Consider the following 27,087-nt stretch of genomic DNA (forward strand, 5'->3'; position numbering starts at 1 on the left):
GTAAAAGCTTAGGCCGACGAGGTTTTATCGAACCCCCCTTTGGGTTTTGAGCGCGCGGGGAGGTGGCGGCGGGCCCCGACGCGCTGCCTGGCCCCTTCCCCGCGGGGTGCGAGGCCACCGCCGCTGTGGCGGGTGCTCCGCGTCTGTCTCTTGATCTGTTTGTCTCCTCTTCTCCTCCGCCTTCCCTGCAACGCTGTCCTCTGGGCCTTGCGCCATCTCTCACCGCAACCCCTGTCTTTGGTGTCGGTTTGTGTCCTCCCTCCTTGGCAGCAGACCAGGCAGTAAGAGGCAGCCTCACCTGCCCAGGTAAGAGGGGTCGGGGAAGGGGCTGGCGCTCGTGCTCTCATGCTGCACCCTCACTTCATCGCAGTCTTGGGGGCTTCAAGGCAAAGGCCAGCTGTTATTTCTGCCGGATACGCTGGGAAAACCTTCATTTTTCTCTCTTTTGTTGCTTTGTGGCCCTCCCACTCTGCCCCCCCTGCTCCGGAGTGGCAGGGTTCTGGTTTGGATGGAAGGAGGAGGGATAGGACAGTGGCCGAGGAGGACATGTCACCTCTAGGGTCCAGCTTCCAGGATGGTATCGGGGAGCCTGGGTGGCTTGGGGAGAGGATGCGGATGGGAGGCCCTGCTCCAGGGTCCTCGTTTCTGGGATAGTGCCGGATTCAGAGGACCGGCAGAGTCGGGTCACCTGAGGAGGGGTAAGGGAGCAGGGCTGCTCTGGGGTAGCTCTGGGGTGCTGTTTTCAGTGCGGCCCTAGCTAGGTGGCAAAGAACAAGCGTGAGGCTTGTCTTTGGTGCAGGTGACTCAAAACCCAGCTCCAGTGTGGTTTCCTCAGGCCATAACTCGAGTTAGCACATGTCATCTCCTGCCAGCGCACCGAGCTTACGTGGGTGTTGTGACTTGGCAGGGCAGCCACAGGCAAGCATCAACAGACGCCGCAGCGCAGACGCTGTCTTGTCCAAGCGGTGTTTGCAGTGACGGCTGCCCAGTGGCCGGGGTTTGCTTTGACTTCTCCAGGCCCCGTTAGCTGGAGAAGAAATGCTGGGGCTGAAAGGAGCTATTGAGATGAGCTCCCTCCCTTCTTACCCCAGGGAGAAGCAGTCCTTCCAGCCCAACAGCTAGGGGCTGTGCCGCGTGTCTGCCATGCACAAAAAGCCGCGGCCAGCCTGTCAGTCCGGCGTCCGGAGCCTCGCTGCAGGACTGGCGAGGCTAAGCGAGAGGGAAGAGGGGAGGAATATAAAATAACTGTCCATTGTCTGTCTGTCTTTCTCTCATCCATTCTTCGCTGCTTCGTGTTCTGTTCTTCCATCAGCCCCATTGCAGCCTGGTAAGCCCCGGCGCCGGACGCCCGTGCTGTGTGTGCGCGTTGCATGACGCATTTCTCTCTTGCCTGTCACGTTCGCTGTTCTCTCTAAGCCCTGCTCATTCTGTGCAGCCCCGACCGGCTCCTCCCTTTGAGCGTCCTCCCAGGCATACGTGAGACCTCGGGCCCTGACCCCGAGACCCGGAGCTCTGGATCAGGGCTGGCAGAAGCGTTTTCCCAAGGCAGTTTGGGGCCAGGCAGCTGGGGGACGGGCAGCAGCAGCCGGTGCAGGCTGCCGTGGCTTTTCCAGCCGCTACCGAGCAGCTCCGTGCGTTTGTCCTTCCTGAGTGAGAGCGAGAGCCGAGTCTCATCTGGAGGATGACCCTCTCCACTTTTTCTCCTCCCTGACCTTTCTCGCTTCATCCTCTGCAGGTTAAGCAGCCTGTCTTCCGTGGGCGATTCATCTTCAGAACGGCGGTCTCCCGGGCACCACCGCCAACCCTCTGACTCCACCGAAACCACAGGTAGATTTTTCCTTCCCCCTCCTCAGCTTCTGTTGTGCTAGAGGATGTGGCCAGTGCCGTGCGCGTAGCTGTCTGTATGCGCGGGGGCCTTAATGGCTGTACAGCACAGTCCTTGCAGCGGCCTCGTGGGGTGGGACAGGGCTCTTCTGCCCCATTTGCAACGGGGAAGCCAAGGAGCAGAACGGCATCGTGACCTGGCCAAGGCCGCACGTGTCTGGGGAGCGCAGGACCCTTTCTAGGCTGGCCTATGAGCTGGCCTAGCAGCAAGGGAGTAGGGCTGTACAGGTGCCCGCGGCCAGAGGCTCTTCCCACAGTGTCCATGCTTAGACTGAAGCCCCATTTTCAGAGGGGAAGGAGTAAAGGTGCTGAGCCTGCAAGAGGGACTTGGCAGGCATCTGGCACTGCTGGATGTGGGCTGAGAGCTCTAGTTGCATCTTGTCAGCCCCCAGGGCCCAGATAGGGAGGGAGGACCCATAGGACAACACCCAGAGCTTGCAAACAGCCCCTGAGCACCACAGCACGTGTAGACATCCCCACTGGGCTGGGGGAAGACCAGCGGTTGTGATCCTGGCACAACCGGCTGTGTGGATGAGGGAGCTGGATCACTGGGTGGAGCCATGGGTTGTGTGCTTGACGTAAGGTTGCTTTTTTGATACACCCCTGGTTTCCACAGGTAGAAGGTCGAAGCTTTCTTTATAGCAGGTATATTCAGAGGTTAAAAGCCTGGGAGGCACGAAGGGGCTCCCCACCGCAGCCCTGAGACAAGGGAGGCTGCAGAAGGTCGGGCTGCTCAGAGGAAAACAACTTGGCATCTGGGCAGGCACCCAGTTAAGAAGTTATTAATACAGCGTAGCCAGAAGCGATGACCGTTCTGTTCTTGGGAGGTTTGGGGTCTGATTCTTCTTCTTGCCATGTCCCCTTTACATCATTTGGGCAGCATAAAGAGCCCGTAGTGTGAGGATGAATTAACTGTGCGCCTCGTGTTGCCAGAGCAGCGTGGAAGGGGCCCGAGAGCTCTGGCAAGTCTTGCCGCAGAGGTTAGCGAGTGAGTGACCCCGCTGCTTGCAGAGCCTCGGCCGGTGTCTCGAGCACGTGTCCCCTCCCCAGCCACTCTGAATCCAGCACCCAGTGCAAACTTGCAGCTCTGAGCGTGATTCGGAGGGGCTATGGAGCAGAATACCAAAAATCACGTGGGTATTCTCTGCATACCGTCTCCCGCTCTGCACGCTTTTGGAGACCCTAGCTTTCCTGCCAAACCATAGCTGCCTTCTCGAGGGCTGTGCGCCCCTTCTCTGGCTCTGGAGAACGTGCAGGAGCAGCAGTCACTGGAACCAGGAGCCAGGACAAACTGGTCCAGGCCAAGCTGGCGCTCAAGGCTCAGAGCCTCACTTGCTTTCCTTCCTCTCCCTCCTCAGGTCTGGTGCAGCGCTGCGTCATCATCCAGAAGGATCAGCATGGCTTTGGCTTCACAGTCAGCGGGGACCGCATCGTCCTCGTGCAGTCTGTGCGGCCAGGTGAGCATGAACCAGGCCCTTACGGCCCGCGCGGGCTCCCTTCATCTGCTTAGGGCCATGTCCCTCGTGGGGCTGGAGGAACGTGGGAGAAGGGGGTTCTCCTTCCAGTTGCTGGCTTGAAGTCCTTCTTGTGAACGGGGACGACAGTAGCCACAACGGCCAGGACGAGGTTGCAAGGGGAAGGATGGAGGTTATGGGGTGAACACACCTGGAGCTTGTTCAGGTCGCCGGCATGGGGTGGCGTTGCTCCCCAGGCCGAGGGGAAGCTCTCCAGGCAGTGACAGGTTAACCACCGCGCTCTCCCCGTCCTTATATAATCCGGGGAGTTGCTGACTGTGGGTGGGTGGGGAATTCCCTTTTGTAGCCCTCGGTAAACACAGATTCAGCAGCGCTCTGCTCTTGGCGCTGTGCTGCAGGAGACGCTGCCGGTTTTGCTGTATAATGACTTTGCGGGGTGGCAGGGCTTGGAGCAGCAATTTAAATAGACAATGAAGTGCTTATTTTACAGCGGATGTTCCCGCCTCCTTCCCCCTTCCCCCCCCTAGCCCAAAAGCCAGGAAAAATGAGAATATAGGAGAGGGAAAATACTGCGAGTTTCAAGGGCAGGTTAACGCTGGAATTCCTCTCTCCTGCAACAGGAGCTGCTGGGAGAGACCCCTGCATCGGCCCCTCTCGCCCCGTGGGACTCCTGGGCGTGCGGGTCTGGCTGGGGGCACGGAGCCGGGGCCTGAAGCCCCCCGGGCCCCGTTCCCTGCAGTGCTGCTGTCTGTGTGGTCACTGACACGTGTTCACACCCACCTCGGCCCGGTGTGAATGACCACCCTGGGTGCCGGACAGCAGGGAGTCCTGCCCCCCCGGTTCTCCCTTCAGCTGCCAATAATGAGACTATTAAAGCTGAAGGAATCTGAACAATCCAGTGTACTTTCCGCTCTCAGAGCTCTCTGCCATGTCTTAGGCCCTCGGCTTGGAATTGAACCTAATGGAAACATTTCCTCTTGGGTTTGGCTTTAGGAAAAGAGAATTCTTCATGGATTTCAACCTCAACAGTTTTGTTAAAGAGTGGGCGGGGAAGAAAAGGCGGAATAGCAGTGCTCTTCCTGGGCCCTGCTCCTCCGTTTGGATCCAGGCACATGGTGGCTTTTTAATGCTCTCTAGCTGTGCAGGAGTCATTCTGGATGGCGGGAAAATGGGTTGGGACCCTTAGTCCACCATGATATGGAGAATGCTGCTAAGGAGGCACTGGGTCTCGTTTTGTGGGCAGAAGAGAGCTTATCCATATTCGCCGTGGGCTAAAAAGTGGTCCATCTCTCTTGTGTTGCAGGAGGAGCAGCCATGAGAGCAGGGGTGCAAGAGGGGGACCGGATCGTCAAGGTGAGCACCCAGAGCCGTCACCTTCAGGCTTTCCCAGTGTTTCTCCGGTCTCTGCTCAGGGCAGCGTGCCTTGCTCCGCATGCCAGTCTGATGCCCTCTTTCTCTTCTGCCAGGTGAACGGCACGATGGTGACAAACAGTTCTCATCTCGAAGTGGTGAAGTTAATCAAATGTGAGTATGGCTGGGGGAGGTGGCCAGCCTGATGCCTCGTGATCTTAGCTGACTGGCAGCCCTGGTCTTCGCCTGCCTGGCTGCTCTGCCCGGCCGTCCCAGTGGCTCTCCTTCACTGGGCAGCGTGCCCGAGCTGCTGCAGCTCTTTATCTGTCACCACGAGGGTGGGGAGGAGGTGGTGCAGGCGTGTAGGAGCACGTTTCCATCAGACGATTAGGGAGATTAGTGAGAGCCACTGGAGGGCAAAGCGCCGGGGAGGCTGGGGCCAGGCCGAACAGCGCACACCCCGCCTGCCCGGCAGACGTTGTCGTGGAGGAGGCTCAGCCCTCGCTGCGTCACACTGCAGCCTGCCCGCGCCTCCTGCACCCACCGGGACAGTGAATAATGGAAATCTTTCTCTCCCTCCCTTTTCTGCTCCTTGAATTTTTCTCCAGCTGGTGCCTACGTCGCTCTGACCCTCCTGGGCTCCCCGCCCCCCTCGGTGGGGCTCTCTAATTCTCAGCAAGATGTGAGCATGGCAGGGGCTCCCCGCATCACCCCCACGTGTCCCCCGCCGCCTCCCCCGCCGCCGCTACCTCCGCAGCGCATCACGGGCCCCAAACCCCTGCAGGTAACAAACTGTGCGGTGCTCCCACGCAGCAGGCACGTGTGGCTTGTCCTGCCTGCGCTGCTTTCCTGCTGTGACCCTCCCTGCTGCCCTGCACGGTAAGGAAGAGGAGGATGAATCTCAGTCTGTCTCTTTGCGTCCGTCCTAAATTCCAGGACCCTGAAGTTCAGAAACACGCGACGCAGATTCTCCGGAACATGCTGCGGCAGGAAGAGGCCGAGTTGCAGGTACGATGGGGTCACCAGCTCTTTTCTTCCAGCGAGCCACAGTGGAGCAGCCCTTGGGCTGGTTATTCCCTTCTCTGAGCTCTTAGCGCTGGGAGCAGCTCATCCCACCTTTCTGCCAGGCAGGACTGACACCCTCCTGCTTGTGCTAGAAGCGTGACTGGTGCCTGAGATGTATAATATTTCGGGGAGGGGCAGGTGTTGTCATTGCTTCCTGACCCCTGTGGAGCCCTAGCAGTGCACGGATGGCCCATCCATGCACGCACATCAGCCCATCAAACCAGCGCCTGTTCTGCAGCTGGGTGCTCGCGAGCCGTGCTGGGTGTCCCTGCCCCTATCCTGGGGGGTGACAGGACAGACTTACTGGGATGGGACTGCCATAAGTGTCGCGTCTCATCTCTCCGCTCAGCGCTTCTACGAGGCGTACAGCCGAAATCCTGCCACCGTAGTGGAGGAGCAGATTGAAGGTGCGCGCCGGCGGGTCAGCCAGCTGCAGCTCAAAATCCGACAGGAGACCAGTGGCTCTGTGGTACGTGAAATGCCCTGGAGTGACGCAGGGAATTACCAGAGTTACTCCTGGTTCAGTTGTCCTGCCTCCCTCCTGGTTGGAACCTGGCCCTGGCTCTAGCTGTGGTGAGGTGACCCTGCTTCCCTCTTGTCACCTGGCTGAGAAAACCCTCTGAATGCAGCGGGAGCTGCGAGCTGTGGAGCCAGGCTGCCTTTGGGTGCGAGTGCTGCGAGCACAGGCGGGATGGAGCAAGCTCAGCAAGGCAGCGTGGCTGCCCGGGATGCCTGTGCTTGGCTTGGTTGAACCATCTCTCTGTGGGGTCTGCTCAGGAGAAGGAGCTGCTCCTGGTCTCCAAAGCTCACTGCAGTTCGTGGGAGCGGTTGTGGGCTGGCCTGTCCCTTGCTCCATACCTGGGTGTTCCCACGTGCTGGGTAACGTCCCGCTGCTCCAACGCACGTTCTTGCGTTCCAGGATTTGGGGCGACTGAGCGGTGATGCTGGCCTGGCCAATTCCAGGGTGACGGAAGGTGAGTTTTGGTGGTGTTTAGCACCTTTCCCACTCCCCGACATGTACTCCCTGCCCTTCTGGGTTTCCACGTGGTTCAGTTTGTTCTCTGTGCCCAGGACGCCTCTCTCTGGACTCTCAGGATGGTGACAGCGGCTTGGAGTCTGGCACAGAGCGGTTCCCCTCTGTGAGCGAGGTGAGAGCAGGGTTACTGCCGCAGCGGGGAAGGGGAAGAGTGTAATTTAGAACTGTCTAAATCTGGTCTGGGGTGGATGAAAACTACAGCAAGGCCCAGATGTAGGGGTCTGTGCATCCTGCCCTCACAGGGCTATTAGGATTTGAGGACCTAATGTTGCAATTGTAATTATTTATTTACCTTCTTAACAAGCTGAGTTTCTTGTAATGCAGTCTTGGCTCCAAATTTCCTTAGTCTGACATGACTGCATCAGCCCTGAAGCCTTAAGTTCCTGGTTTGTGTTCCTAATCTTAAAACTCATCTTAGCAAAGAGGAGCATTTCTGATAGCACTCAAGGGTTTAGAGTTTTCCAAGTTCCTTGGACCCTTTGAGAACATTTCCTTTTATGGTCTCTGACCTGGAAACGGCTCTAGAGACAGCCCTGGGTGTCTCTCACGGGTTGGGGAGAGGTGTTCCTGACTCCAGGTGCTGGCGTGGAGGCTGGCTGGCCCCGCACTGCGTCCTCTGACGCCAGCGCCTTCGTCGTTGTCCTGAGCAGGTCTCTCTGAACCGGAACTCCGTTCTCTCTGACCACGGTCTGGACAGCCCTCATACCTCCCCCGTCATCACCTCCCGAATGTGCCAGCACCATCGCCGGCAGGGCTCCGACACCGCCTTCACCCCCTCTGCAGAGCAGGTGGGCCGGGGACGGGACAGGAGAGTGCCCGGGCCGTGCTGTCGGAGGGGGCGCGGGCTGGGGTCTCACTGCGGGGAGGGGGAATCTGACAGCGCTCGACCCGCAGCAGCGACCCATAGTCGCTCAGAGCTGGGGTGCCTGCCATCGCTGGGATCCTAGCTGTCTGTCCCGTCTCCTGCAGGGACTAGACCGGACGGCACGGCCCCTCATCATTGGGCCAGAGGAGGATTACGACCCGGGATATTTCAATAACGAGGTAACAGCATCCAAGATATTCTGAGCTTTTGTCCCATCTCTTTAGGGGCAGCTGTCCAGGGGCGTGGGGTAGGGCCCGGCCTCCCCTTCCACACGGTTCCCTTTGTCGGCCTGCGTGCCCTGGCACCGAGTAAGTGGTGGCATTCAGAAATCCTCCTAAGAAGGAGGCTTCACTTCCTGACCTCATCTGCCACCGTTGTCCCTGCCCGTGCAAAGGATTTTCCCTGATGACAGCCAGTGTTGCAGCCAGCCCGGCTGCAGACACAGCCCTACAGGGGATGTCCAAGGTCGGGCTGGTTGTGCTGGTTTGAGGGAGGTGGCTGCCATGAGTGCTCTGCTGCAGTGAGGGAAAAAAGGGATAAAGGAGCTGGAGATTTACCCTGGTGATGAGCTGTGGGTGGACCTGCTTGTGAGGGGTTAATTCTTTTCTTTCCTCATTGGCATGTCCTCCTTTGGGTCTCCTCTCTGCCCAGTGTGACTCCCTCTTCCAAGACCTGACGAAGCTGAAATCCCGGCCGGCACATCTGGGGGTCTTCTTGCGCTATATCTTCTCCCAGGCAGATCCCAGCCCCCTGGTAAGAGAAGTGTCTGTCACTGACAGTGGCTGGAGGCACCAAGGAAGGGGGAAATCCAGATGGGGCGGCATATTTGGTATCTTCTCCTTTTCCCTAGGGGCTCTAGAGTGGTGCATATTTGTTGAGTACATTCACAAAGCGCGGGCTCTGTCCTGGGCTCTGCGGTGCCCCGCAGCCCCCGTGCGGAGCTCTCGGGATGCTGCGCGGGGCTGAAGCAGCCGCCCGTGCAGGTCCTGATCTCTGCAGTTGCCTGCTGTATGCAGGTTGCCAGCCAATGGTTTCCACAGATGCGAGTGCACGTGAGAGGGAAATACAGTTTGGGGTTTCACTTCCTCCCCTTCCTCTCCTAGGCATGGTATGGTTGAGGGTATTGCCCTTGCTGAGATCCCTGTGATCATTTCCTGTTACATGTCGCTACAGCCACTTTATTAAGTATTTCTCCTTCCTGCTTCTTAATCTTCCCCCTTTTTATCCTCTGCCCATCTTCTCTGTTCTCCCCTCCTTGCAGCTGTTCTACTTATGCACAGACGTTTGCCAGCAGACGACGACGAAGGATTCCCGGATCTGGGGGAAGGACATTTGGAACATCTTCTTGGACAGAAACGCGGTAAGGGCAGGAGTTCGGCTGCATCTCGGTTGTGAGCCTGCATGGGAGTCCTTGCTCCTGCAGGAGATGGGAGGCGAATCAGCTGGAAAGCCAGCCAATGTTGCGTTTCCTTGTAGCGTCCCTGCACGGGGATTCTTTTTTTAACAGCGTGTTTTTGCCGCTGACCATTACTGTGTTGGCACTGGTCGCTCCGAAATGCGTTAGTACTGCATCGATGCAATCAGTTGCCCTTGTGTAATGAACGTACACAAGCATTGCACAACTGCGGCTGCCTCAGTGCCTGGCAGCTCAATGCAGGCAGGAGAGGAGGCTCCAGGACATGGGGGTGATGGCTTCAGGCTGTCTCATTAGCACTGCTGGAGCACCTCTTGCCCAGTGCTTCCTCTGAGGGAGCAGGTTTCAGTTACGCTGCTCAGCAGGGATGTGCGTATTGGGTGCTGAGATGAGAGCTGGGTGTTTTGATCGGTTTGTGAGCTTCCCGTTTCTCACCTCTCTGGCGGCAGAAGTTGCCAAGTAGCAATGGTGCAGGAGCGTGGGGCATCCTCTCTAAACAGCTCTCCTCTGTGCTGGTTTGAGCGTGGCTCCAGCACGTGCACCACATCCACAGCTCCTTCCAGCCATGTTCACCACGTTGCTCTGCAATGAAGACGAACTGGTGCTGAATTGCTCTTTTGTTCTGTCTTCCCTCCCCAGCCTCTCAGAGTGAAAGTGTCTGAGCAGCTCCTGGCTGAAATTGGTGAGTGAGGATGTGGCTCTGCCAGAGGTCCCAGGCAGTGTGTAACTGCCCAGGGTCTGCCACAACATCCACAGCCACTATCTGCGTGCCAGCACTGCTGGCATCTTCATTAGGATGCCAAAGAACTTCTTCAGGTCTTTCCTGAAAGTGGACTATCATCAGAGAGGGATCAGGCAGCCCACCCCTCTCCACTCTTCAGCATATTTCCCTGCTAGAGAGGGAATATGTTTAGAATTGGGACTCCTTGGTCCTTTCCAAACTCTATCCCTGTTGTCCTGCAGAAGTCTCTCCTCGGGGAGGTCTCTTCTCTACCAGGAGAGGGTATCTAGGTCTGCGTATGCAGAATGGGAGACAGAGACAGTCCCTGCCTGGAGAAGCTAAAACTCCAGCTAGCAAAGAGCAGAGAGCGGAGCTCTGGGAGGGGGAAGGCTGACATCGAGGCTCCTGTGGTCTCCCTGCCTGCCCTGCTCTGCCTAAGGACCTGGGGCTGCCAGAAGATCCTCTGCACCCTTCCTTGCAAGCTGAGCCTAGCTGGTAACGCTGGCTCTCTTCCCATGTTCCCAGAGACTCGCCTGCGATATGGGGACGATATCCGAGCTGCCCTCTTTGAAGCTCAGGAGATGGTGATGCCCGAGATACAGGAGCAGATCCAGGACTACAGGTAACAGCCTGGGCACCCCACAGAGCTCGACGTGCTCCTCCCCACACTGCCCAACACTCGGGGCTCATCTCACCTGTGAGGAACTGGTGCCTGGGCGTCCATGGCTCATGGCCCTGACCCCTTTCTGCCTCTCCTCAGGACAAAGCGGACCATGGGCCTGGGGAGCCTGTATGGGGAGAATGACCTCTTGGACCTGGATGGGGACCCTCAGAAGGAGCGCCAGGTGGCCGAGAAGCAGCTGGCCCAGCTGGGCGACATCCTGTGAGTGCCAGGCTGCAGCGCAGGGAGCCCCTCTCTCCCTGGATTTAGGGTCTAGGACATCAGGAGGGGGATCGGGCATGCGGTCAGCTCAGCTTGTTAATCCTAGAGCCTTCCTGGCTCCGCAGATTTGCCTTTGGAGTCTGGAGGGAGAGCTTGGAGCTGGCGCTCGGCACGATGGCGTGCGGGGCAGAGAGGGTGTTTGCGGGGGGGGGGCTCAGAGGGAGGAGATGCCTGGGATGGCTTCTCCTGGAGCACAGGAACCCGTTCGAAACAAGCTTTTCTTTTATTCTCCATCTCTCTCTCCTCAGGTCAAAATATGAAGAGGACAGGAGGTGAGTGGCCCCTGGGGCACCGCAGTTGTGCGTCCAGATGTAACTGCAATACAGATGTTAGCTGAGGAGGCAACAGGGGGCCTGGGAGGAGCTGCAGGAGCATCCTCTTCCCATGCTGGAGTGCAGCATCCCCTCCCAGTGCCAGACGTATCCCCGTCAGCTGTCAGAGTGGCCCTAGGGAAAGAGCAGGGTGGACACTTACCTCGGGGTCCTGGTGCCCTGGGTATAAGCCCCCTCCTGTCCCCTAGCAGGAGCCAGTCCCTGCTGCTCCAGCTTGTCCTCTCAAACTGTTTCTTACCTTTCTTTCCTTTTCCCTCCCTCCTCTCACTTGCCATGGGTCCCCGCCCCGATATCCTCTCCTTCCTGGGATCAGATAGACTTTCTGTCACTCTGCAGCCCCACGGGATGTCCCGGCCTCCTCCTTTGGTACCTCCACCTTGTAGTGTCCTGTCCTGGTGTTTAATCTCCAGCCTCACCTTTTCCTCTCTTCCAGCTCCCCTATGGCCTTTGCCCTCAGCACGTATATGAACCACACAGGCATCCGCATCCGGGAGCCCCGCTTGGCCAGCACCAGCGAGAAGGCCCAGTCCCTCCCGGACAAGGACAAGTGGCTGCCCTTCTTCCCCAAGACCAAAAAGGTGGATTGCTGGCAGCTGTTCCTCTGCCTTGGGACCAGGGTGTTGCCATTCCCTGCCCTAGCTCCTCTGAGACACCCTAGGGATCCGTAGCGATTCCCTGCTGCCTTGCACTTTGAACAGTCACTTAGCACTAGGACAAAGCTGTGGTGCCTGCTCCCAGCTCGTAATAATCCGCAGTGATGCAAGGGTCACCAGAGGAGTTGGATCCTCTGGGTCACCAGAGGAGTTGGCCTGGGATGGAGGGAGAGCTGGGTCCCAGCTCCACCCCTTCCCTGTACGGTCAGTGCCAATGTACCTGTGGCATTCAGCCAGCACGGTGAGGGTTGGGGTTGCCCTCAGAGCCCCTGTGGTGTCCCTGTTGTAACACGTGGTTTTATCAGTGCTCCCTGTGTGCTCCAACAGAGCAGTGGCACAAAGAAGGACAAAGATGCCATGGAAGACAAGAAGCGCAACCCCATCCTCAAGTACATTGGGAAGCCAAAAATCTCCCAGACCAGTGAGTATTGGGAGCTGCTGGGATGCTGTGTCCACCAGCCTCCCCTGTTGCCTGGAGGAGACCTGCAGCCTCCTGCATGCACGGGGCAGTTGGGTGGCCTTTGGCACCCGTGGGAGTCCCCTTACCCCGTGGCAGCCTCAGCTGGGCTGAGAAATGCCAGTTGCCCCGCACTTCTCATCAGCCACCTTGTGCTCTCGTTCTCCAGCACTCATTGGAAACCTGTTGCCTCCCGACTGTCTGTGCTCCCAAATGAACCTGAGGGGAGTGGGGAGGGAGCTGAGCTGAGCTCTCCCCCAAAATTCCTCCTACATAACTCTCCTGCAGGCTTACATGCCGCTTTCTGTCTTAAAAGCGTCACAGCCCAGGAGCTCCTGGGGTGGACTGAGGTGGTGGAGAGTGTGTGTGTGTGTGTGTGTGTGTGTGTGTGTACGTGTGTGTATACACGTGTGTGTACATGTGTGTGTGTGTGTACACCTGTGCGTGCCCGTTCTTTTTGCTCCCCTTCCGCTTTGAGTTCTCATGGCATTAGCTCCCATGTTCTCTCTTTGCTTCCTTTGTTGTTGAAATGCAGGATTGATTTGACATCTCATTTTTGTTTTTCCTTTCAGCATTTCATGTCCCTTTGTCCCCTGTTGAAGGTAAAAGGCCTCTTCTTTTATTTGCCATTCACTTCACGTGCTTAGTTTTGTTTTATCCCCTGCCCCAAGGTTCCCAATGTTGTTGCATCGGGCATAGGGGTGGGCTTGGAAGGATGTGGCTGGGCCAGCTGCAGCCAGTGCGCGTGCTGCGGGGTCTGACTGAAGGGCTCCCCTCAACAGCAGGTCGTTCCAGTCCCGTGCTGGGGTGTGTGGGCACGAGCACCCACTCGGCACGTCTTCCCGAGGAAAGTGGCAGATGGCCTTCAGGAAACCCCCCCTTTGTAACTGATAGTGATGCTGTTAGTGCTTTCGCTTCCCACAGCCCCGGCTGGATGGTGCTTCGAGGGGGAGATGGCCGAGGTTGCAGCGCTGCAGGGTGGGAGGCAATGCGAGTGTCTCCTCCTGCCCAGGCCTCGTGCTGCTTAGCACAGCACTGGCCACTGGAGCCCGGGTCTCACAGGGTTGCTTTGTTGCCTTCGTCCCAGCAGTCAAACCTGGCAATGTGAGGAACATTATCCAGCACTTTGAGAACAACCAGCATTATGAGACCCAGGAGCCTGGCACGCAGCGTCTCTCCACCGGCAGCTTCCCCGAGGACTTGCTAGAGTCGGACAGGTAGGCACAATGGGGCAGGCCTGGGGGAGACGCTTGGCAGCAGATCCCAGCCTGTGCTCTCAGTGGACTCGCCATGGCTTCTGGCTGAGGTCCCAGGTTTGCAGGCACGTATATATCCCTGCCCATCTCTCCAGGCTAAGCCTGACTGTTCTTGGCTTTTTCTCTCTGCCTTGCCTGCTGCAGTTCCCGGTCAGAGGTCAAGCTGGGCCGCTCGGAAAGCTTGAAAGGGCGGGAGGAGATGAAGAAATCTCGGAAAGCAGAAAACGTGCCTCGATCCCGCAGCGACGTGGACATGGATGCCGCAGCTGAGGCTACGAGGCTTCATCAGTCGGCATCGTCTTCCGCTTCCAGCCTGTCCACAAGGTGAGAGTTGCTGACCAAGCCCTGGGCAGGGGCAAGCTGGGTATAACGGGCCTTCGAAAGGGAGGTGGGACCCTTTGGTGTCTGCCTTGCCTGGGGTCCAAAAGCTGAACCCCTTGGGCTGTCTTGCTGCCTCTCAGGAAGGCTTTCGATGAGCCTGCTAGTCCATGGGAGCAGTGGAGGGAGAACGGGACAGGACACCCCCTCAGTCTCTGCTCAGGGCACAAAGGTGACTCTCAGTTCCCTCCTCAGGTCGCTGGAAAATCCGACTCCCCCGTACACTCCGAAGATGGGACGCAGGTGAGTGGCCCAGCCTCTGCCTCTCCCGTCCGTACATCGCCGCACAGCCAAGCCCCGGGCTGGCCAGGATCTCTGGGGCTTGCTGTTTTGTTACAGAGCAGAAGGGCCACTGGAGCGGGGTGTGCGGCCTGCCCATGGCATCGGGGCCGTGCTCGTGCTGTGGGGGGCCAGAGGGGCTCCTTCCATTTGTATCTTCCTAGCTTTTCCCTTCCCATAATTGGGCTTTGACATAACACAAGGGGAGGTGATTGCCAGGGCGGCCGGAGCTGCCTCTGGGAGGGAGTCCCTCCGGCTTGAAGCAGTTCTGCTGTTTAATGGTAGCTCTCCATCCTCCTAGGGCTAGGGGGCATCTCTGTTCCCTTGTGTCTCACACAGGAGCTTAATGGACCTATATAGATGTCTGCTGGGGGACCTAGTCTTTTAGCTCAAGAGTCAGAGGCTTGTACTTCTTGTGCTGAAGGTCCCGGGTTCAAGCCCAAGTAGGGCCCAGGTAGATATTGGCTGTATTGGGAGCACTGTGGGGTGGGATCACTGGAGCCATGTGACTGTAGAGTACTCCCACCTCCGCCTTTCATCCTCCCAGGAGCATCGAGTCACCCAACCTGGGCTTCGGCGTGGACCCCTTCCTCCCTCACCTCTTGGAGGATGACCAGGGCCAGCTCTCAGACCTCGAACCGGAGCTGGACTCTCAGAACTGGCAGCACATGGTCAGCCGGGAGGTGGTGGCCAACCTGCCGCAGAAGGAGATCGACCGCCAGGAGGTGATAAACGGTAAGGAGCGCGGCGCCTCCTGCCTCCAGTGGGGATGACAAGCATCCTGGCAGGATGCACAGCGGGACAGCGGAGCTCCCTTGGACACTTGTCTACCCCTGCCTGCCTTTTGCACAGAGCTTTTTGCCACGGAAGGATCTCATCTCCGGATCCTCCGAGTCCTAGACCTCCTCTTCTACCAGCGGATGAAGAAGGAGAGTCTGCTGTCCCGGGAAGAGCTGGCACTCCTCTTCCCTAACCTTCCTGATGTGATAGAAATCCACAGTAAGCCAGCCTGCCTTCCTTCCTTCCTTCCTTCCCTCCTTCCTTGGGCTCTTCCCTGGAAATCCTCCCTCTGCAGCAGGGCCACAGGGTGATCCACACAGCCCATGGCTGCTCCTGGGCTCCTGCATGGTGACTAGCCATTTGAACCATCCCTGCCCGCAGTCTCATACTGTCTTGTTGCTCTGGCTTCCCGTTTTCCTCTCCCGGGAGCTCTTCAGAGCCTGGCTTTTCTGGGATCTGCCAGTGCCCATGTGTGGGATGACCAGCCTGTACCAGACCTTTGCATGGTACGCTTGCAGGACAGGCATTGGTGTCATGTTCTTTGACATGTTGCGTCTGTGTCAGCAGTAAGCAAAGCCCAGCTTGACTCACAGTCCCTTCTCCCTGCACCCGTGTTGGAGAGCCAAGAAAGACCCCGGCCCTTTAGGCAGGCAGCTCGGCACGTGGTTGTTTGTACATCCAGTGCATGGGTGAATGCTGGGTGGCCCTCGCGCCCCGTCAAACGTGTGTCCTTTTTGTCTCTCTCACATCCTCTTGTCCTTGTTCAGATTCTCTCTCCGATTCTATGAAGAAGCTCCGGGAAGAAGGACCAATCATCAAAGAAATTGGGGATCTCATGCTGTCTCGGGTAAGAAGGGATGACTGCCCAGAGGGAGCCACCTGGGAGGCATCTTCTCATGCCTCTGAGTGGAGATGGGCCATGCGTTTGGGGTGACTGCTTGAGCCTGATCCTCCCCTGCTCCCCTTAGTTTGACGGCCTGGCCAAAGAGGAAATCCAGCAGGTCGCTGCTGACTTCTGCTCTTACCAGTCCATTGCCCTGGAGCTGATCAAAACCAAGCAGCGCAAGGAGAGCCGTTTCCAGATCTTCATGCAGGTTTGTCCCTCTCCTAGGCAGTGCCTCTGGGCTGTTCTTCACCCCAGAGCTCTCCTGGCTTCCCCTGATCTCACCTCGGGCCTTCACCCTCTCTTCCTTCCGCTCTAGGAAGCAGAAAGCAATCCGCAGTGCAGGCGCCTGCAGCTCAAAGACCTGATCATCTCAGAAATGCAGCGCCTGACCAAGTACCCGCTGCTGCTGGAGAATATCCTCAAGCACACTGAGGGTAGGGGCCAAGAGGTGCTCAGAGGGGCACCTTGCCCTGCTCTCAGGAGCCCCTAGTCACACTCACTCTGCTTAGCCACGTGCTCCCATCTCGAGTGCATCCTCTTCCTAGCAGAAAGCAGTTGCTTTCTAACGTAGGACTTGTGCCTCTTCCTCCAGGGCAAAATCTCAGGGCTGTGGGGAGGATGTGTTGCATTTCCAGCAGAAAGAGCTGGGCTGGATGGGTGCTGAGGGGAAAATCTCCCTCTTGTCAGCAGGAAGCTATGGGCTGGAGGCTTTTTGTGCCCAGGATGCAGCTGTGAGCATGGGAGCCTGTTGCAGCTGGACAGGGACCCACCTCCTCCAGGTCCCACTGCCTCTTGACCTATGCTTTGCTCTCTCCCAGCGGGCACCTCAGAGCACGACAAGCTGTGCCGAGCCCGGGACCAGTGTCGGGACATCCTCAAGTACGTGAACGAGGCGGTGAAGCGAGCGGAGAACCGGCACCGGCTGGAGGGCTACCAGAAACGCCTGGATGCCACCTCGCTGGAGAGGACCAACAACCCCTTGGCTGCTGAATTCAAGGTAGCACCAGCTCCCGGGCAGTGGCTGGGGGCCAGCACGGGCCTACCCTGCCCTGGCCTGCGCTCAGTGCTGCTCTCCGACTCCCGCAGAGCCTTGATCTCACCTCCCGGCGCATGATCCACGAAGGGCCGCTCACGTGGCGCATCAGCAAGGACAAGACAGTGGGTACGAACCTTCCCACAACTGGGAGAGCCGGAGAGACCTCCCTCTGCAGCCTCAGCATCCCCTGGGATCTGGGCCTTTGACCCCAGCCCCAGCAGCTGAGCTGAGGGCACGGCATGATGGGGACACCCTGTGCCCCTCTTTGTGGGCTGGGGCTGGGGCAGCGGGTCTGTGGGGCCGTTGTCCCTCCTTTCTGCCAAGAGTGAGCTTCTGCCTGCCTGCCCTGAGATTGGGACCATCTCCTTAGGCCCTGAGAGCACTTTCCAGGGCTGAGCCTCCCTTCTCTGCCTCCTCTCCCACCCCAGACCTGCACGTGCTGCTCCTCGAAGACCTCTTGGTGCTGTTGCAAAAGCAAGACGAGAAGCTGGTGCTGAAATGCCACAGCAAGACGGCGCTGGGCTCCTCGGACAACAAGCAGACCTTCAGCCCGGTCCTCAAGCTCAACTCGGTGCTCATCCGCTCCGTGGCGACAGGTAACTGGGGAGGCCGGGCAGGGCCAAGGGGGATGGAGCTGGCAGGCGGGGAATTGGCCTCCCACGGCGTCTGCCAGAGAGCGCTGGGCCAGGCTCGACCAGCCAGAACGGTGGCTCACACCCGCCGTGTAAATTGGAAGGAGGCAAGGGCAGGGCCATGTCTTATCACCTCTGCCTGCCCTCTGGCTGGGTCTGATCACGACCAGGCTGGTCCAGCCGTGCCGGTGGATTGAGTTACAGCGCTAGCTATACCCTGACCTTCCCCGTCATTGTCCCTCTGTGTCCCCCGTGCAGATAAACGAGCCCTCTTCATTATCTGCACGTCGGAGCTGGGACCCCAGATCTACGAGCTGGTGGCGTTGACGTCCTCCGAGAAAAACACGTGAGGTTTAGCAGGGATGGTGGGTTGGCGGGGACGGGGCTGGCGTCGAGGGGCATCGGCAGCGTGTGCCCAAGGAAGGGGCTGCAGCCGGGGTACCGGCCCCCAGGGGAGCTCACGGCGCTCCCTCGGCCGGGCAGGTGGATGGAGCTGCTGGAGGAGGCGGTGCAGAGCGCCATGAGGAACGCCACCTTCCCTCCAAAGCGCAGGACGCCGGAGCCCGCCCGAACGGCACCCTCCAGGTGAGCAGCCTGGCCCCCGGTTGGGACCGTGGCCCGGGGCATCCCGGATGCCTCCAGGCCCCTGGCTCCAGCATGCTGCCTAACGCCTCTCTCTCCTCGGTAGCCTGGTGTTACAAGACCCCGATGTCTCCCCCATCCTGTCCCAAAGCAACAGCTCCGGAGCAGAGGCAGAAGAGAGCTCTTCAGGTGAGCTCCCCTCCCTGCGGCTCGGCCGCCTGCGCCGTGCCCCGCTCTTGGGGCCGGGCCAGGGTGCAGGTCCGAGCTCTCCCTTTCTCCCCATAGCGGACGACAATCCCGCCGAGCTCCTGGGCAAAGGGGAGCACCCGGTGCTGCTGGAGGAGCCGGAGGCGGAAAGCAGTGAGGTGGAAGAGGGGGAGGAAGAGGTGCCGGCAGCTCCCCTGGCTGCGGAGGCCCAAGCGGAGGCGGCTGATGCTCTGCCAGCCCAGCGCCTGGGGCCCGCCATGCGCTTGGTGCTCCCGGGACCTGTCTTTGCGGAGGGGCTGGCCGAGGCAGCCTTGGAGGATGGTGAGTGCCTCTGGGCTGGCACCCAGCTCTGGCGCGTCACCGGGGTCCCCGAGCGCGTCACCAGCCTCCTCGGCCCGAGGGAGCAGGCGCCAGGGCTGAAGCCCAAACTGCCTCTGTCACCCCGGTCCTAGTGGAGAACCTGCGGCTCCTGATCCTGCGGAGGCTCCTTCCCTGCCGGGACGCGGAGCCCGAGGATGACCTGACGCCCACGCCGTCCGTCATCGGGGGTGCCGGCCAGGCCTGGGACTCGGTGCTCTCCAGCCAGGATTCGGCCTCCCAGGAGGTGCTGACGGAGCCCCTGGGCCAGGCTGGCCCTGGCGAGGACGCGGCGCCTGGCCCGAGCCAGGCAGCGGGCGGCGGGCCGGAGCCAAAGCTGAGAGCGAGCCCGGCGGCAGCCGCGGAGGAACAGAGCAGCTACAAAGTCGTCCGAAAAGGTAGGGGCTGCTCAGAGCCTGGCTTGGCCGGACAGGGGCAGGGAGCACCCGGGCCGGCTCCGGCCAGCGCCTCTGCTCTCGCGCTCGGGGTGCGGTGGGGAGGACCCGGATCGGGGCCCGCTTCCCGGGCCGGGCATGGCAGGATGCGACGTCCCTGCTGCCCCGCAGCTCCCGCACGCTCGGATCTAGCTATGCGCCCACGGGCTGCTGCTCCTGGGTGCCACGGGGGGATCCCCTGGGCCAGCTGCGGGTGCATGTGCCACGGGACCCCTCTCCTGTCCCTAACCTGCCCCTCGCTGCTATTTGGGGTCTCTCTGCATGAGTTTTGCTGGTGCTGGAGGCTTGGGTGGGGGCTGAGGGGTGCAGATCACCCCCCCTCCACCTTACGCGCACCCCGTGCGTGGCAGGGGGGCCCCCACGGGTGCTGGTGGCAGGGCCTTGACCAGTGCTGACAGCTGCTGGTGGAGGGGCGCTGATGGGTGTGGGTCGCGGGGTGCTGATGCATGCTGGTGGCAGGGTCCTGGCAGTGGGGTGCTGATAGGTGCTGGTGGTGGGGCCCCCACCGATGGGGTGCTGGTGCATGCCGGTGGTGGAGTGCTGAGGGGTGCTGGTGGTGGGATCCCAATGATGGGGTGCTGGTGCATGCCGGTGGTGGGGTGCTGAGGGGTGCTGGTGGTGGGATCCCAATGATGGGGTGCTGGTGCATGCCGGTGGTGGGGTGCTGGTGCATGCCGGTGGTGGGGTGCTGAGGGGTGCTGGTGGTGGGATCCCAATGATGGGGTGCTGGTGCATGCTGGTGGTAGGGTGCTGGTGCATGCCGGTGGTGGGGTGCTGAGGGGTGCTGGTGATGGTGGGGCTGGCTCACTCCTTCCCTCTCCCTCCCCCCTCTCTTTTTGGGGTGCGCAGCCCCAGCTGAGGGTGCTAAGGAGGCCACGCCCTCACCAGGCAGCAGCCAATCAGAAACTGAGCTGCAGGAAGGAGGCGGAGCTAATGTAGATGGTAACGAGACCCTCTACCCATTTCCGTGGGCCTTGCAGGGGGCTGTGTCCCCATGTCCCCGGGAGGGCTGTGTCCCCCTTTCCCACAAGGCTGCAGGGTGCCCTCATGTCCCCTTATCCCTCGAGGGGAGCCATGTCCCCAGGGTGGCCGTGTCCCTTGGGAGGACGTGGCCCTGTGGCCAAGAACAGCGAGTGCCCCTGCGGCCCCGGGGCTGACCCGAGCTTTGGGAACAAGCCACAGCCTAGAGCGAGCTGGAGAAGAGGCCTGTGGGGCCGGATCCTGCCTGCCACCAAGGACACAGCCTGCTCCCAACCTGCCCAGGCCACCGGGTTTGGGCAGCCAAAGCCACCCCGTGGGGCCAGCAGGCCCCCGCTAGAGCAGGATGCCCACCAGCGCGGTCCCCCGCTCCCGGTCTCTGGGACCCTGGCGCGCTGACCGCTGCCTCTGCTCCCTGCTCCAGGCAATTACTTCTACGTCAGCATGCCCGCGGGGCCGCCCGAGTCCTGCACCGAGCCCGCGGCGCCCGCGCAGCCCCCCAGCTCCGGCGCGGCCTCTCCGGGCACCCAACGGGACTCCCAGCAGTCTGGGGACGAGGAGCCGGCGTGTCCCAGCGCTGCCGAGGGGCCCCCAGAGCCTCACGCTCCCTCCAGCACCATCCACGACGTCGACCTCATCTTCCGCACCATCGAGCAGCTGACGCTGAAGCTCAACAGGCTGAAGGTGAACCGGGAGCAGGAAAAGCCGGAGGGGGAACCTGGCACGGCGTCGCGGAGCGGGAGACGGGCTGGGTCGGACCCCCCCCAGCCCGGCATCCACCCCCCTCCACCTCTAACTTTGTGCTCTTTCTCCCCGGCACCGTCCAGGCCGTAGAAACCGCCCATCGCGAGCTGCTGCAGTCGCTGGGGCAGAGCTCGTCGGCGGAGGCCACCCCCGTCGGGGGCTGCGGCGCGGAGACGGACGGGTGGTCCCAGCGGCCGCCCAGCCCCGACAGCGACAGCCCCCTGTCCCGCTCCCTCCGGAGCCTGCAGTGCTCCCGGACCAGCGTGCCAGGTAAGCGACACCACCGCGTCCCGCTCGCGGGCTGCTGCCCCGCGTGCTGCAGGGCTCGCCGGCCCCCTCACCCGCTTTGCCCCATCTCTTCCAGGCTGCAGGGCCCCCCTCGCCGAGGACCCTGCTGGCGACGTCGCCCTTTAGCGGCGGTGGCGGGGGGCGTCTTCCCCCAGAACCGCTCGAAGCCGGAGCTGCCCGACAGCCTCGAACCAGACCGCTGGGGGCTTAAACTGGAAGGTGGGAGCGAGCCCAGAGCGCGCGGGGAGGGCGGCGTTCAGCCTGGCGGAGGATGCGTGCTCGCCCTTGCCACGGGGCCGGCAGCCGGGACCCCCCCCCCCACACCCCTCGCATGGCAGCCCCGGCTCGGCCTCCCTCCGCCCCCGGCCGCGAGAGCTGGATCTAGTCTGTATAAATGCACTTTGTTTTGTTCCTCTCCGTGCTGCGGCCCACCCACCCACCCACCCACCTCCCCTCGCTGACTATAAATATGTATGTATGTGCATCCGTCTTGTAAATAACCACCGCATCTCTGCCCCTGCTGTTGTAAGAAAAAGGCTGTTACCACTAGCCTGCCCTGCCTGCTGGAGGGCAGCCGGCTCCCCGGCGCTGGCCGTACCCCGCGCCAGCGTCCCCGGCCATGCCCCGCGCCGCTGTCCCCGGCCGTGCGAGGGCGAGGGAGCAGCAGAGCTCAGCCCCTGGGAATCTCCTTCCAGCTGGGTCCTGTTCCCTGCCTGCCCCGGGCTCCGCTCTCCAGCTCTGCGGGGAAAACCGTACGGCGCGGGGGGGGACAATCAGCCTCGAGGAGGGCTGGCGGCTCTGCCGGCGTGGCTAGGTCCTCTCCTCTCCCCGCAGAGCCGGGGAAAAGGGGCGACGGCTGGGGTGCGTTTCGCCTCTGCCTCCTCTGACCTTCCCTTTCCGTGTGTAAAGGCAAGGCCAGCACCGGGGTGTCTGATATATATATATATTATATATAATAGAGCCAAGACTGACTGGTTGCTGTTCGATGCTGTATAATCTGTTTTATTTTCTTCCTTTCGATGGTAAAGATTTTTTTTTTAAAGAAAAAGGCATGAAGTGAGCTATTCTTCACCTGTAGGTGTGTGTGCGCGTGTGGTTCCTCAAGGGCCAGCCGCGGGCCGCTCCGTGGGCTGGGTCTGGCGCAGCCCCGTGCTAAGCGCCCAAGCCCTGCTCCTCCTCCTTGCCCTTGCGTTTGGGGACGGGGTCCCGCAGGAGCAGCAGCTCCTGCAGCTGCACAAAGGCTTCGCAGGCAGGAGGGAAGCAGTTCTTCTGCAAGGAAACGGAGGCACGAGGTGGGGGGAGGCTGGCTCTGCCCCCGCAGCACCGCCGGGGCTCTCCGTACGCCTCTCGCTCACCTGCAGCGACAGGCGCAGCAGCCCTGGCTTCCCCTTGGCCCCTGCCGGCACCTTTCTCATCTGCTGCTGCCTCTTGACAACGGCCAGGAAGGCCCGGAGGCCTTGCTCCGTGATGTGGTTGTCTGGCGAGGGAAGACACCGGTCGGGGACAGGTGATGCCTGGGCATCGCCGCCCGGGGCGGCTGAGCCGAGTCCCGCATGCGTGGGGCCGAGACCGGCGCTGCTCCGCAAATTGGGACCCCCGCTCCGTGTCGGAGGAGCTCCCACCGCCCCTCACTCACAGGCAAGGTTGAGGTTGATGAGCTCCCGGTTGCCGGGCAGGAAGACCTTCCCGTCGCGGTGCTCGGCCTGCTCCAGCAGCGGGTTCGCCGCCTCGGCCAGCGCCAGCGCCTGGATGCATAAGGGCCCCTGAGGGAGCATCGGGCCAGGCTAGGGCGGCCCCCCACCCCATCCACTGGAGTCCCTCACCTCCATCTCCGTCGTCGGGCTCCGCTTCTCCTTGCTGCTCGGTTTCACGCCCTTGGTGCGCGTGGCTTTCGGGTCCGGCGGGGTGGTCGCTGCGGGGAGGGCAGAGCGGGGAGGGCGTCGAGCCTGGGCCCAGCCCTGCAGGTCCCTGTGTCCCCCCCCCCAACCCTGGGGGATCCTCGCTCACACTTCTTGGTTTGTTTGAAGTCCTCCTTCCGCCCAGGCAGGGCAGCCGAGCTGCTCGCCCCGCCGCTGCCGCCTGGCCCCGGCTGCCCCTTCTCCTCCTTCCGCGACGGCTCCTGCAAGAGCCGAAGGTGCCGATAGGGCGCCAGGCGCCGGTTCAGCCCCTGCAGCCTCCCGCCTCCCCACAGGCAGCGGTACGTAGACAATCGGCATCTCCATGGCCAACCCCTTGGAAAGATGGGGAAACTGAGGCACACATGGCACTGCCCAGCGAAACCAGCGGGTGTGCTTCCCTTTTCTGTGCCGCTGTGCTTTGCCCCCCCTGCCAGCCCCAAGTCCCTATTTACGGCTCCCTCTAACCCAGGAGCCCCACGTCCACCCTCCTCACCTTCTTCTTGGCCACAGTTTTGTTCTGCTTGCCTGGTGGCAGCTTGTCCACGGTCATGTTGCCAGGCAGGCTCAAGAGGCGGTTGATCTTGATGTCGCTGTGTTTCTGAGTTTGGAAGAGAAGGGGGGGGCTCAGGGCAGCGTGACAGCGCTGCGAGAGATTCCCTCTCCCCCCCACCCCAGCTGGGGGCCAGGGCACCCAAAAAGCCCCCTGTCCCACCTGAAACGGGGGAGGAGACAGGTCTGCCCCAGCGCTCACCGTGCACAGCTGTCCCAGCGACTCCTTCAGGAGCAGCCACCTCCTCTCCACCACTTCGGTGTGCGTCAGCGCGAAGGGAGCCAGGACCTAGCACGGAGCGGCAGCGGGGCCAGGCGTGCGCGCTGGTCTCGCGCGTGGCCGGGGGCGGCTGCGAGGGCAGCGGGGCTGCGAGCAGGGGAACTCACCTCCGCGAGTCTGAGAGCCCCGGCGTCTCCGATATCGTTGTGGGACAGGGACAGGGACAGCAGGGAGCGGTTCAAGCGCAAGCCCTGGAGGGTCAAAACAGCGGCAAGGAAAGCCCAGCCCAGGCAGGCTCTTGCTGAGACACGGCGGGCGCAGAGAGCAGCACCCCGGCGATGCTCCAAATCCTCCCTTGTTTGCAGCGCCCGGCCCTCCGGCTCCTCACCTCCGCGATGTAACCTGCTCCCACGTCCGAGATGTGGTTGAAGCTGAGCACGAGGGAGACCAGGCTCCGGTTGGAGGACCTGAGCGTGGAAAGGCTCTGCCCGATGAGCTTGGCAGCTGCGTCGCCGATGTCGTTGTTGCGCAGCGAGAGGTGGGCCAGCCTGGAGGAGTTTGCAGCAGGCAGGAGTCACCCCCACCGCCTCCAGCTGGGGCTGGGGACACCGGTTCAACCCATCCAAGCCACGTTTGAGCCACAACCCTGCTCGGATGGGGGACTCACGTGCTCTCGTTCCCCATCAGCTTGTAGAAGGAGTGCTCAGGCAAGGGGTTCCCCTCCAGGCTGAGCGTCCTGAGGAAGCCAAACCCAGCAGGTCGCTAGCAGCCCTGTGCCGGCCCGCAGCACCTCAGGCTGAACCGGCCTCAGCCCATGCAGAGAAGCTCTCCCCTACCGAAGACTGGTGCAGCTCATCAGGAGAGCAGCCAGCGAGGGGAGCAGCAGGTCCGTCACGCCGACTTTCCAGAGGCTGCCGGAGACGAGCAGCGTCAGCCGCCGTCTGAACCCCTCGGCAGGGAGGGCTCTCAGCCTTCCTCGGAGGGGGGAAACTGAGGCACGGCATGGGAGCGGCAGGCCCAGCAATACAGCCCTCGTGTGTCCCTGCCCTCCAGCCCTTGCCCTGGCTCCCGTGCCAGGGGTCAGACAACAAACGCGGAGGGGAGCCCGCACTCACTGCAAGGCCTGCAGGTTGGCGAGGGTGGGCAGGCACTTGCTCAAGATGCCCAGCATTTTCTCTTCGATTTTCCAGCCTGCCAGAGACAAGAAGAACAAGGACGCAGGAGAGGAACAGGGAAGAGCATCCAAATGCGGTCTCTGCCCTCCCCGGAGGTGCAGAAGGCTCTGTAGGGTCTTGCAAGCAGAGGCTCCTCATCCCCAGAAACCAGTGGGAGCTCTGGGTTGCTCCGCGTGCTGGAGCACGAACCATCTTCCAGGAGCCCGCTCTTTAAGCGGCTCTTGCTGACCCTGCTGCAAGTAGCCCCTGGGACGCCCTGTAAGCAGTTAGCGTGGCTTGTCGGGGCCTGCCACACAGCGAGAGGACAGAGGCGGGGGGACAAGAGCCCAACAAGTCCCAAACGTGGCTCCCCAAATCCCCCACCCTGGCTAGCGAGCCAAGGCGGGGGGGGGTCCCGGGGCCGCACGAGGCGGGGAGCGGGGCACCTGGCTGCAGCCTCACCTCGCAGGAAGATCTCGCGGACGTTCCTGGGGTCGTCGTGCTCGATCTCCACCTGGACGCAGGGCTGGAAGTAGCTGTACTTGCGCCGGATGCCGGCGAGGCGGGCTTGGATGTCCTTGTCGGCCGGCGTCTCGCTCTCCTCTGCCGGTCGGAGGGGAAGCGGGCGCTCGGAGCCGAGAAGGGCCTCCAAGCGGGTCCTTACTCACCGTCACACACGCCGCCGCCAAAGGAACCCGGCGCAAAGGACCGACATGTCCCCCGGCGGCTGGGGAAGCAGCCAGCCCCCCCCCACCACCACCCCGGCACCCCCCCCCCCCCGTTTCCCCTAGGTCGCGCTCACCGGCGCCGGGGGCGGTCGGGGCCGGCCGGAGGGTGACCCTGGGGATGCGGGAGAGGCCGGCGCGGGCGCAGAGCTGGGGGAAGTCCTGCTCCAGGATGCCAGTGCACTGGTACTCCTCTGCGGGCAGGGCAGCCGCCGGCCACGGCCTTGGGACCCCCCCCCCCGGCCGCCAACCAGCGCAGGCAGTGGGGGTCGGGATGCAAAGACCCCCCCCCCCGCCTTGCCAGGGCTGAGGGAGCATCACCTTCGGCCTGCTCGGCCTTCCTCGCCGCGCTCTTCGCCTCCTCCTCGAGGGCCGCCGCGGCCACCTTCTCCCTGGCCGCCCGCTCCCCCTTCTTCCTCATGGCCCAAGGGCTGGGGGAGGGCTGGGGGGGGGGGGGACACGGCAGAGCAGGGGCTCAGCGGCCCCCCCCCCCAGCACCCACTGGGATTGGGGGGGGGTCTCAGGGCTGCAGCAGGTAAAGGGGGGATCGCTGGGTGCTGGGGATGGGGGCGGGTCGGGGATAGGGGGGTCCCTATGCGGTGGGGGGGGCAGGTTTTGGGGGGGAGATACTGTGTTGGGGGGGGTCTGTAGGGGGTATGGGGGACTCCCTGGGCTTGGGTTTGGGGGGGGGGGTGCCCCGAGAGGATGTGGGGCCTCAGGACGGAGGGGTCCCAAAAAGGGGGGGGGGTCCTCAATGAGGAGGGGGTCCCGGATCGGGACCGGGGGGGGGGGGGGGGCCGCGGGTCCCACCTGGCTCCGCGACGCCTGCACCGCCCCCCGCGTCCCCATGGCAACACGCCGCCGCGCAGGGAGGGGCGGGGCTCGGCGGTGACGGCAGCTGCGCGGGGCGGGGCCGCCGGAGAGGGGGCGGGGCCAGAGGCGGAGGGGCGGGGCCGCACGGAGCAGGCTCCGCTTTCCTGCTCCCTTCCCGGGGTCGGGCTGGGCCCTTTCCTGGGCCTCAGCTGACCCGGGTCCTAGGCCCTGGCTGGCCCCATCGCTGCACTGGAGTGTTACCAGTGCCTTACTGGTCCCATCCCTGCGCTTTCACTTAGTTCTTACTGGGCTTTTACTGGGATCAACCCTGGACCCATTACAGGGCCTTCACTGGTCTCATTACATGACTTTTACTGGGCGCAAAAAGGTGCCGGGACTGGTGCGGGGAGTGGGCCTTGACTGGCCTCGTTCGTGGGCTTTACTGGTGCGGGGAGTGGGCCTTGACTGGCCTTGTTCGTGGGCTTTACTGGTGCGGGGAGTGGGCCTTGACTGGCCTCGTTTGTGGGCTTTACTGGTGCGGGGAGTGGGCCTTGACTGGCCTCGTTCGTGGGCTTTACTGGTGCGGGGAGTGGGCCTTGACTGGCCTTGTTCGTGGGCTTTACTGGGCCTTGACTGGCCTCTTTTGTGGGCTTTACTGGTCCCAGTACTAGGCCT

At 61.7% G+C, this 27,087-nt stretch overlaps 2 protein-coding genes across 11 annotated transcripts in view; one reads left to right on the forward strand and one right to left on the reverse strand.

Annotated features, from left to right (window-relative positions):
• ARHGEF11 (Rho guanine nucleotide exchange factor 11) overlaps nucleotides 1–22,130 on the forward strand; it is a 35,981-nt gene extending 13,851 nt beyond the window's left edge. Inside the window, exons 2-42 of one of the 8 annotated variants that reach the window (XM_068922051.1) lie at nucleotides 271–306; nucleotides 1,736–1,827; nucleotides 3,243–3,341; nucleotides 4,663–4,712; nucleotides 4,826–4,883; nucleotides 5,318–5,493; nucleotides 5,646–5,717; nucleotides 6,124–6,243; nucleotides 6,694–6,748; nucleotides 6,846–6,922; nucleotides 7,461–7,598; nucleotides 7,780–7,854; nucleotides 8,327–8,428; nucleotides 8,937–9,035; nucleotides 9,729–9,771; nucleotides 10,336–10,432; nucleotides 10,571–10,693; nucleotides 11,002–11,025; nucleotides 11,519–11,663; nucleotides 12,066–12,159; nucleotides 12,768–12,797; nucleotides 13,283–13,412; nucleotides 13,596–13,775; nucleotides 14,025–14,072; nucleotides 14,656–14,843; nucleotides 14,961–15,107; nucleotides 15,656–15,735; nucleotides 15,857–15,982; nucleotides 16,091–16,208; nucleotides 16,593–16,771; nucleotides 16,861–16,936; nucleotides 17,239–17,406; nucleotides 17,701–17,788; nucleotides 17,926–18,027; nucleotides 18,131–18,213; nucleotides 18,310–18,552; nucleotides 18,684–18,986; nucleotides 19,893–19,985; nucleotides 20,446–20,705; nucleotides 20,849–21,035; nucleotides 21,130–22,130. In XM_068922051.1, the coding sequence (XP_068778152.1) occupies nucleotides 271–306; nucleotides 1,736–1,827; nucleotides 3,243–3,341; nucleotides 4,663–4,712; nucleotides 4,826–4,883; nucleotides 5,318–5,493; nucleotides 5,646–5,717; nucleotides 6,124–6,243; nucleotides 6,694–6,748; nucleotides 6,846–6,922; nucleotides 7,461–7,598; nucleotides 7,780–7,854; nucleotides 8,327–8,428; nucleotides 8,937–9,035; nucleotides 9,729–9,771; nucleotides 10,336–10,432; nucleotides 10,571–10,693; nucleotides 11,002–11,025; nucleotides 11,519–11,663; nucleotides 12,066–12,159; nucleotides 12,768–12,797; nucleotides 13,283–13,412; nucleotides 13,596–13,775; nucleotides 14,025–14,072; nucleotides 14,656–14,843; nucleotides 14,961–15,107; nucleotides 15,656–15,735; nucleotides 15,857–15,982; nucleotides 16,091–16,208; nucleotides 16,593–16,771; nucleotides 16,861–16,936; nucleotides 17,239–17,406; nucleotides 17,701–17,788; nucleotides 17,926–18,027; nucleotides 18,131–18,213; nucleotides 18,310–18,552; nucleotides 18,684–18,986; nucleotides 19,893–19,985; nucleotides 20,446–20,705; nucleotides 20,849–21,035; nucleotides 21,130–21,179 (4,654 nt within the window). In that variant the 3' untranslated portion in view covers nucleotides 21,180–22,130. The remainder of the gene's footprint in view (nucleotides 1–270; nucleotides 307–1,735; nucleotides 1,828–3,242; nucleotides 3,342–4,662; nucleotides 4,713–4,825; nucleotides 4,884–5,317; nucleotides 5,494–5,645; nucleotides 5,718–6,123; nucleotides 6,244–6,693; nucleotides 6,749–6,845; nucleotides 6,923–7,460; nucleotides 7,599–7,779; nucleotides 7,855–8,326; nucleotides 8,429–8,936; nucleotides 9,036–9,728; nucleotides 9,772–10,335; nucleotides 10,433–10,570; nucleotides 10,694–11,001; nucleotides 11,026–11,518; nucleotides 11,664–12,065; nucleotides 12,160–12,767; nucleotides 12,798–13,282; nucleotides 13,413–13,595; nucleotides 13,776–14,024; nucleotides 14,073–14,655; nucleotides 14,844–14,960; nucleotides 15,108–15,655; nucleotides 15,736–15,856; nucleotides 15,983–16,090; nucleotides 16,209–16,592; nucleotides 16,772–16,860; nucleotides 16,937–17,238; nucleotides 17,407–17,700; nucleotides 17,789–17,925; nucleotides 18,028–18,130; nucleotides 18,214–18,309; nucleotides 18,553–18,683; nucleotides 18,987–19,892; nucleotides 19,986–20,445; nucleotides 20,706–20,848; nucleotides 21,036–21,129) is intronic. The other 7 variants (XM_068922053.1, XM_068922052.1, XM_068922057.1 and 4 more) reach the window with 7 other exon arrangements.
• LRRC71 (leucine rich repeat containing 71) lies at nucleotides 22,031–26,466 on the reverse strand. Of its 3 annotated transcripts, none has more exons than XM_068922062.1 (16): nucleotides 26,410–26,466; nucleotides 25,921–26,041; nucleotides 25,677–25,793; nucleotides 25,337–25,477; nucleotides 24,836–24,911; nucleotides 24,557–24,631; nucleotides 24,388–24,456; nucleotides 24,109–24,268; nucleotides 23,888–23,971; nucleotides 23,703–23,789; nucleotides 23,445–23,549; nucleotides 23,061–23,172; nucleotides 22,877–22,965; nucleotides 22,690–22,798; nucleotides 22,409–22,530; nucleotides 22,039–22,322 (listed from the first exon to the last, which is right to left on the reverse strand). In XM_068922062.1, the coding sequence occupies exons 1-16, from the start codon at nucleotides 26,446–26,448 to the stop codon at nucleotides 22,206–22,208; spliced, it is 1,623 nt and encodes a 540-aa protein (XP_068778163.1). In that variant the 5' UTR covers nucleotides 26,449–26,466; the 3' UTR covers nucleotides 22,039–22,205. The 3 variants fall into 3 exon arrangements, with proteins under 3 accessions (XP_068778165.1, XP_068778163.1, XP_068778164.1); XM_068922063.1 differs by having other exon boundaries at nucleotides 22,175–22,322; nucleotides 22,690–22,780; nucleotides 26,410–26,453; XM_068922064.1 differs by lacking the exon at nucleotides 25,677–25,793 and having other exon boundaries at nucleotides 22,031–22,322; nucleotides 26,410–26,453.
• Nucleotides 26,467–27,087: the final 621 nt, after the last annotated feature.

This window comes from Struthio camelus, chromosome 30 (genome assembly GCF_040807025.1).
Source record: "Struthio camelus isolate bStrCam1 chromosome 30, bStrCam1.hap1, whole genome shotgun sequence".
Lineage (NCBI taxonomy): Eukaryota > Metazoa > Chordata > Aves > Struthioniformes > Struthionidae > Struthio > Struthio camelus.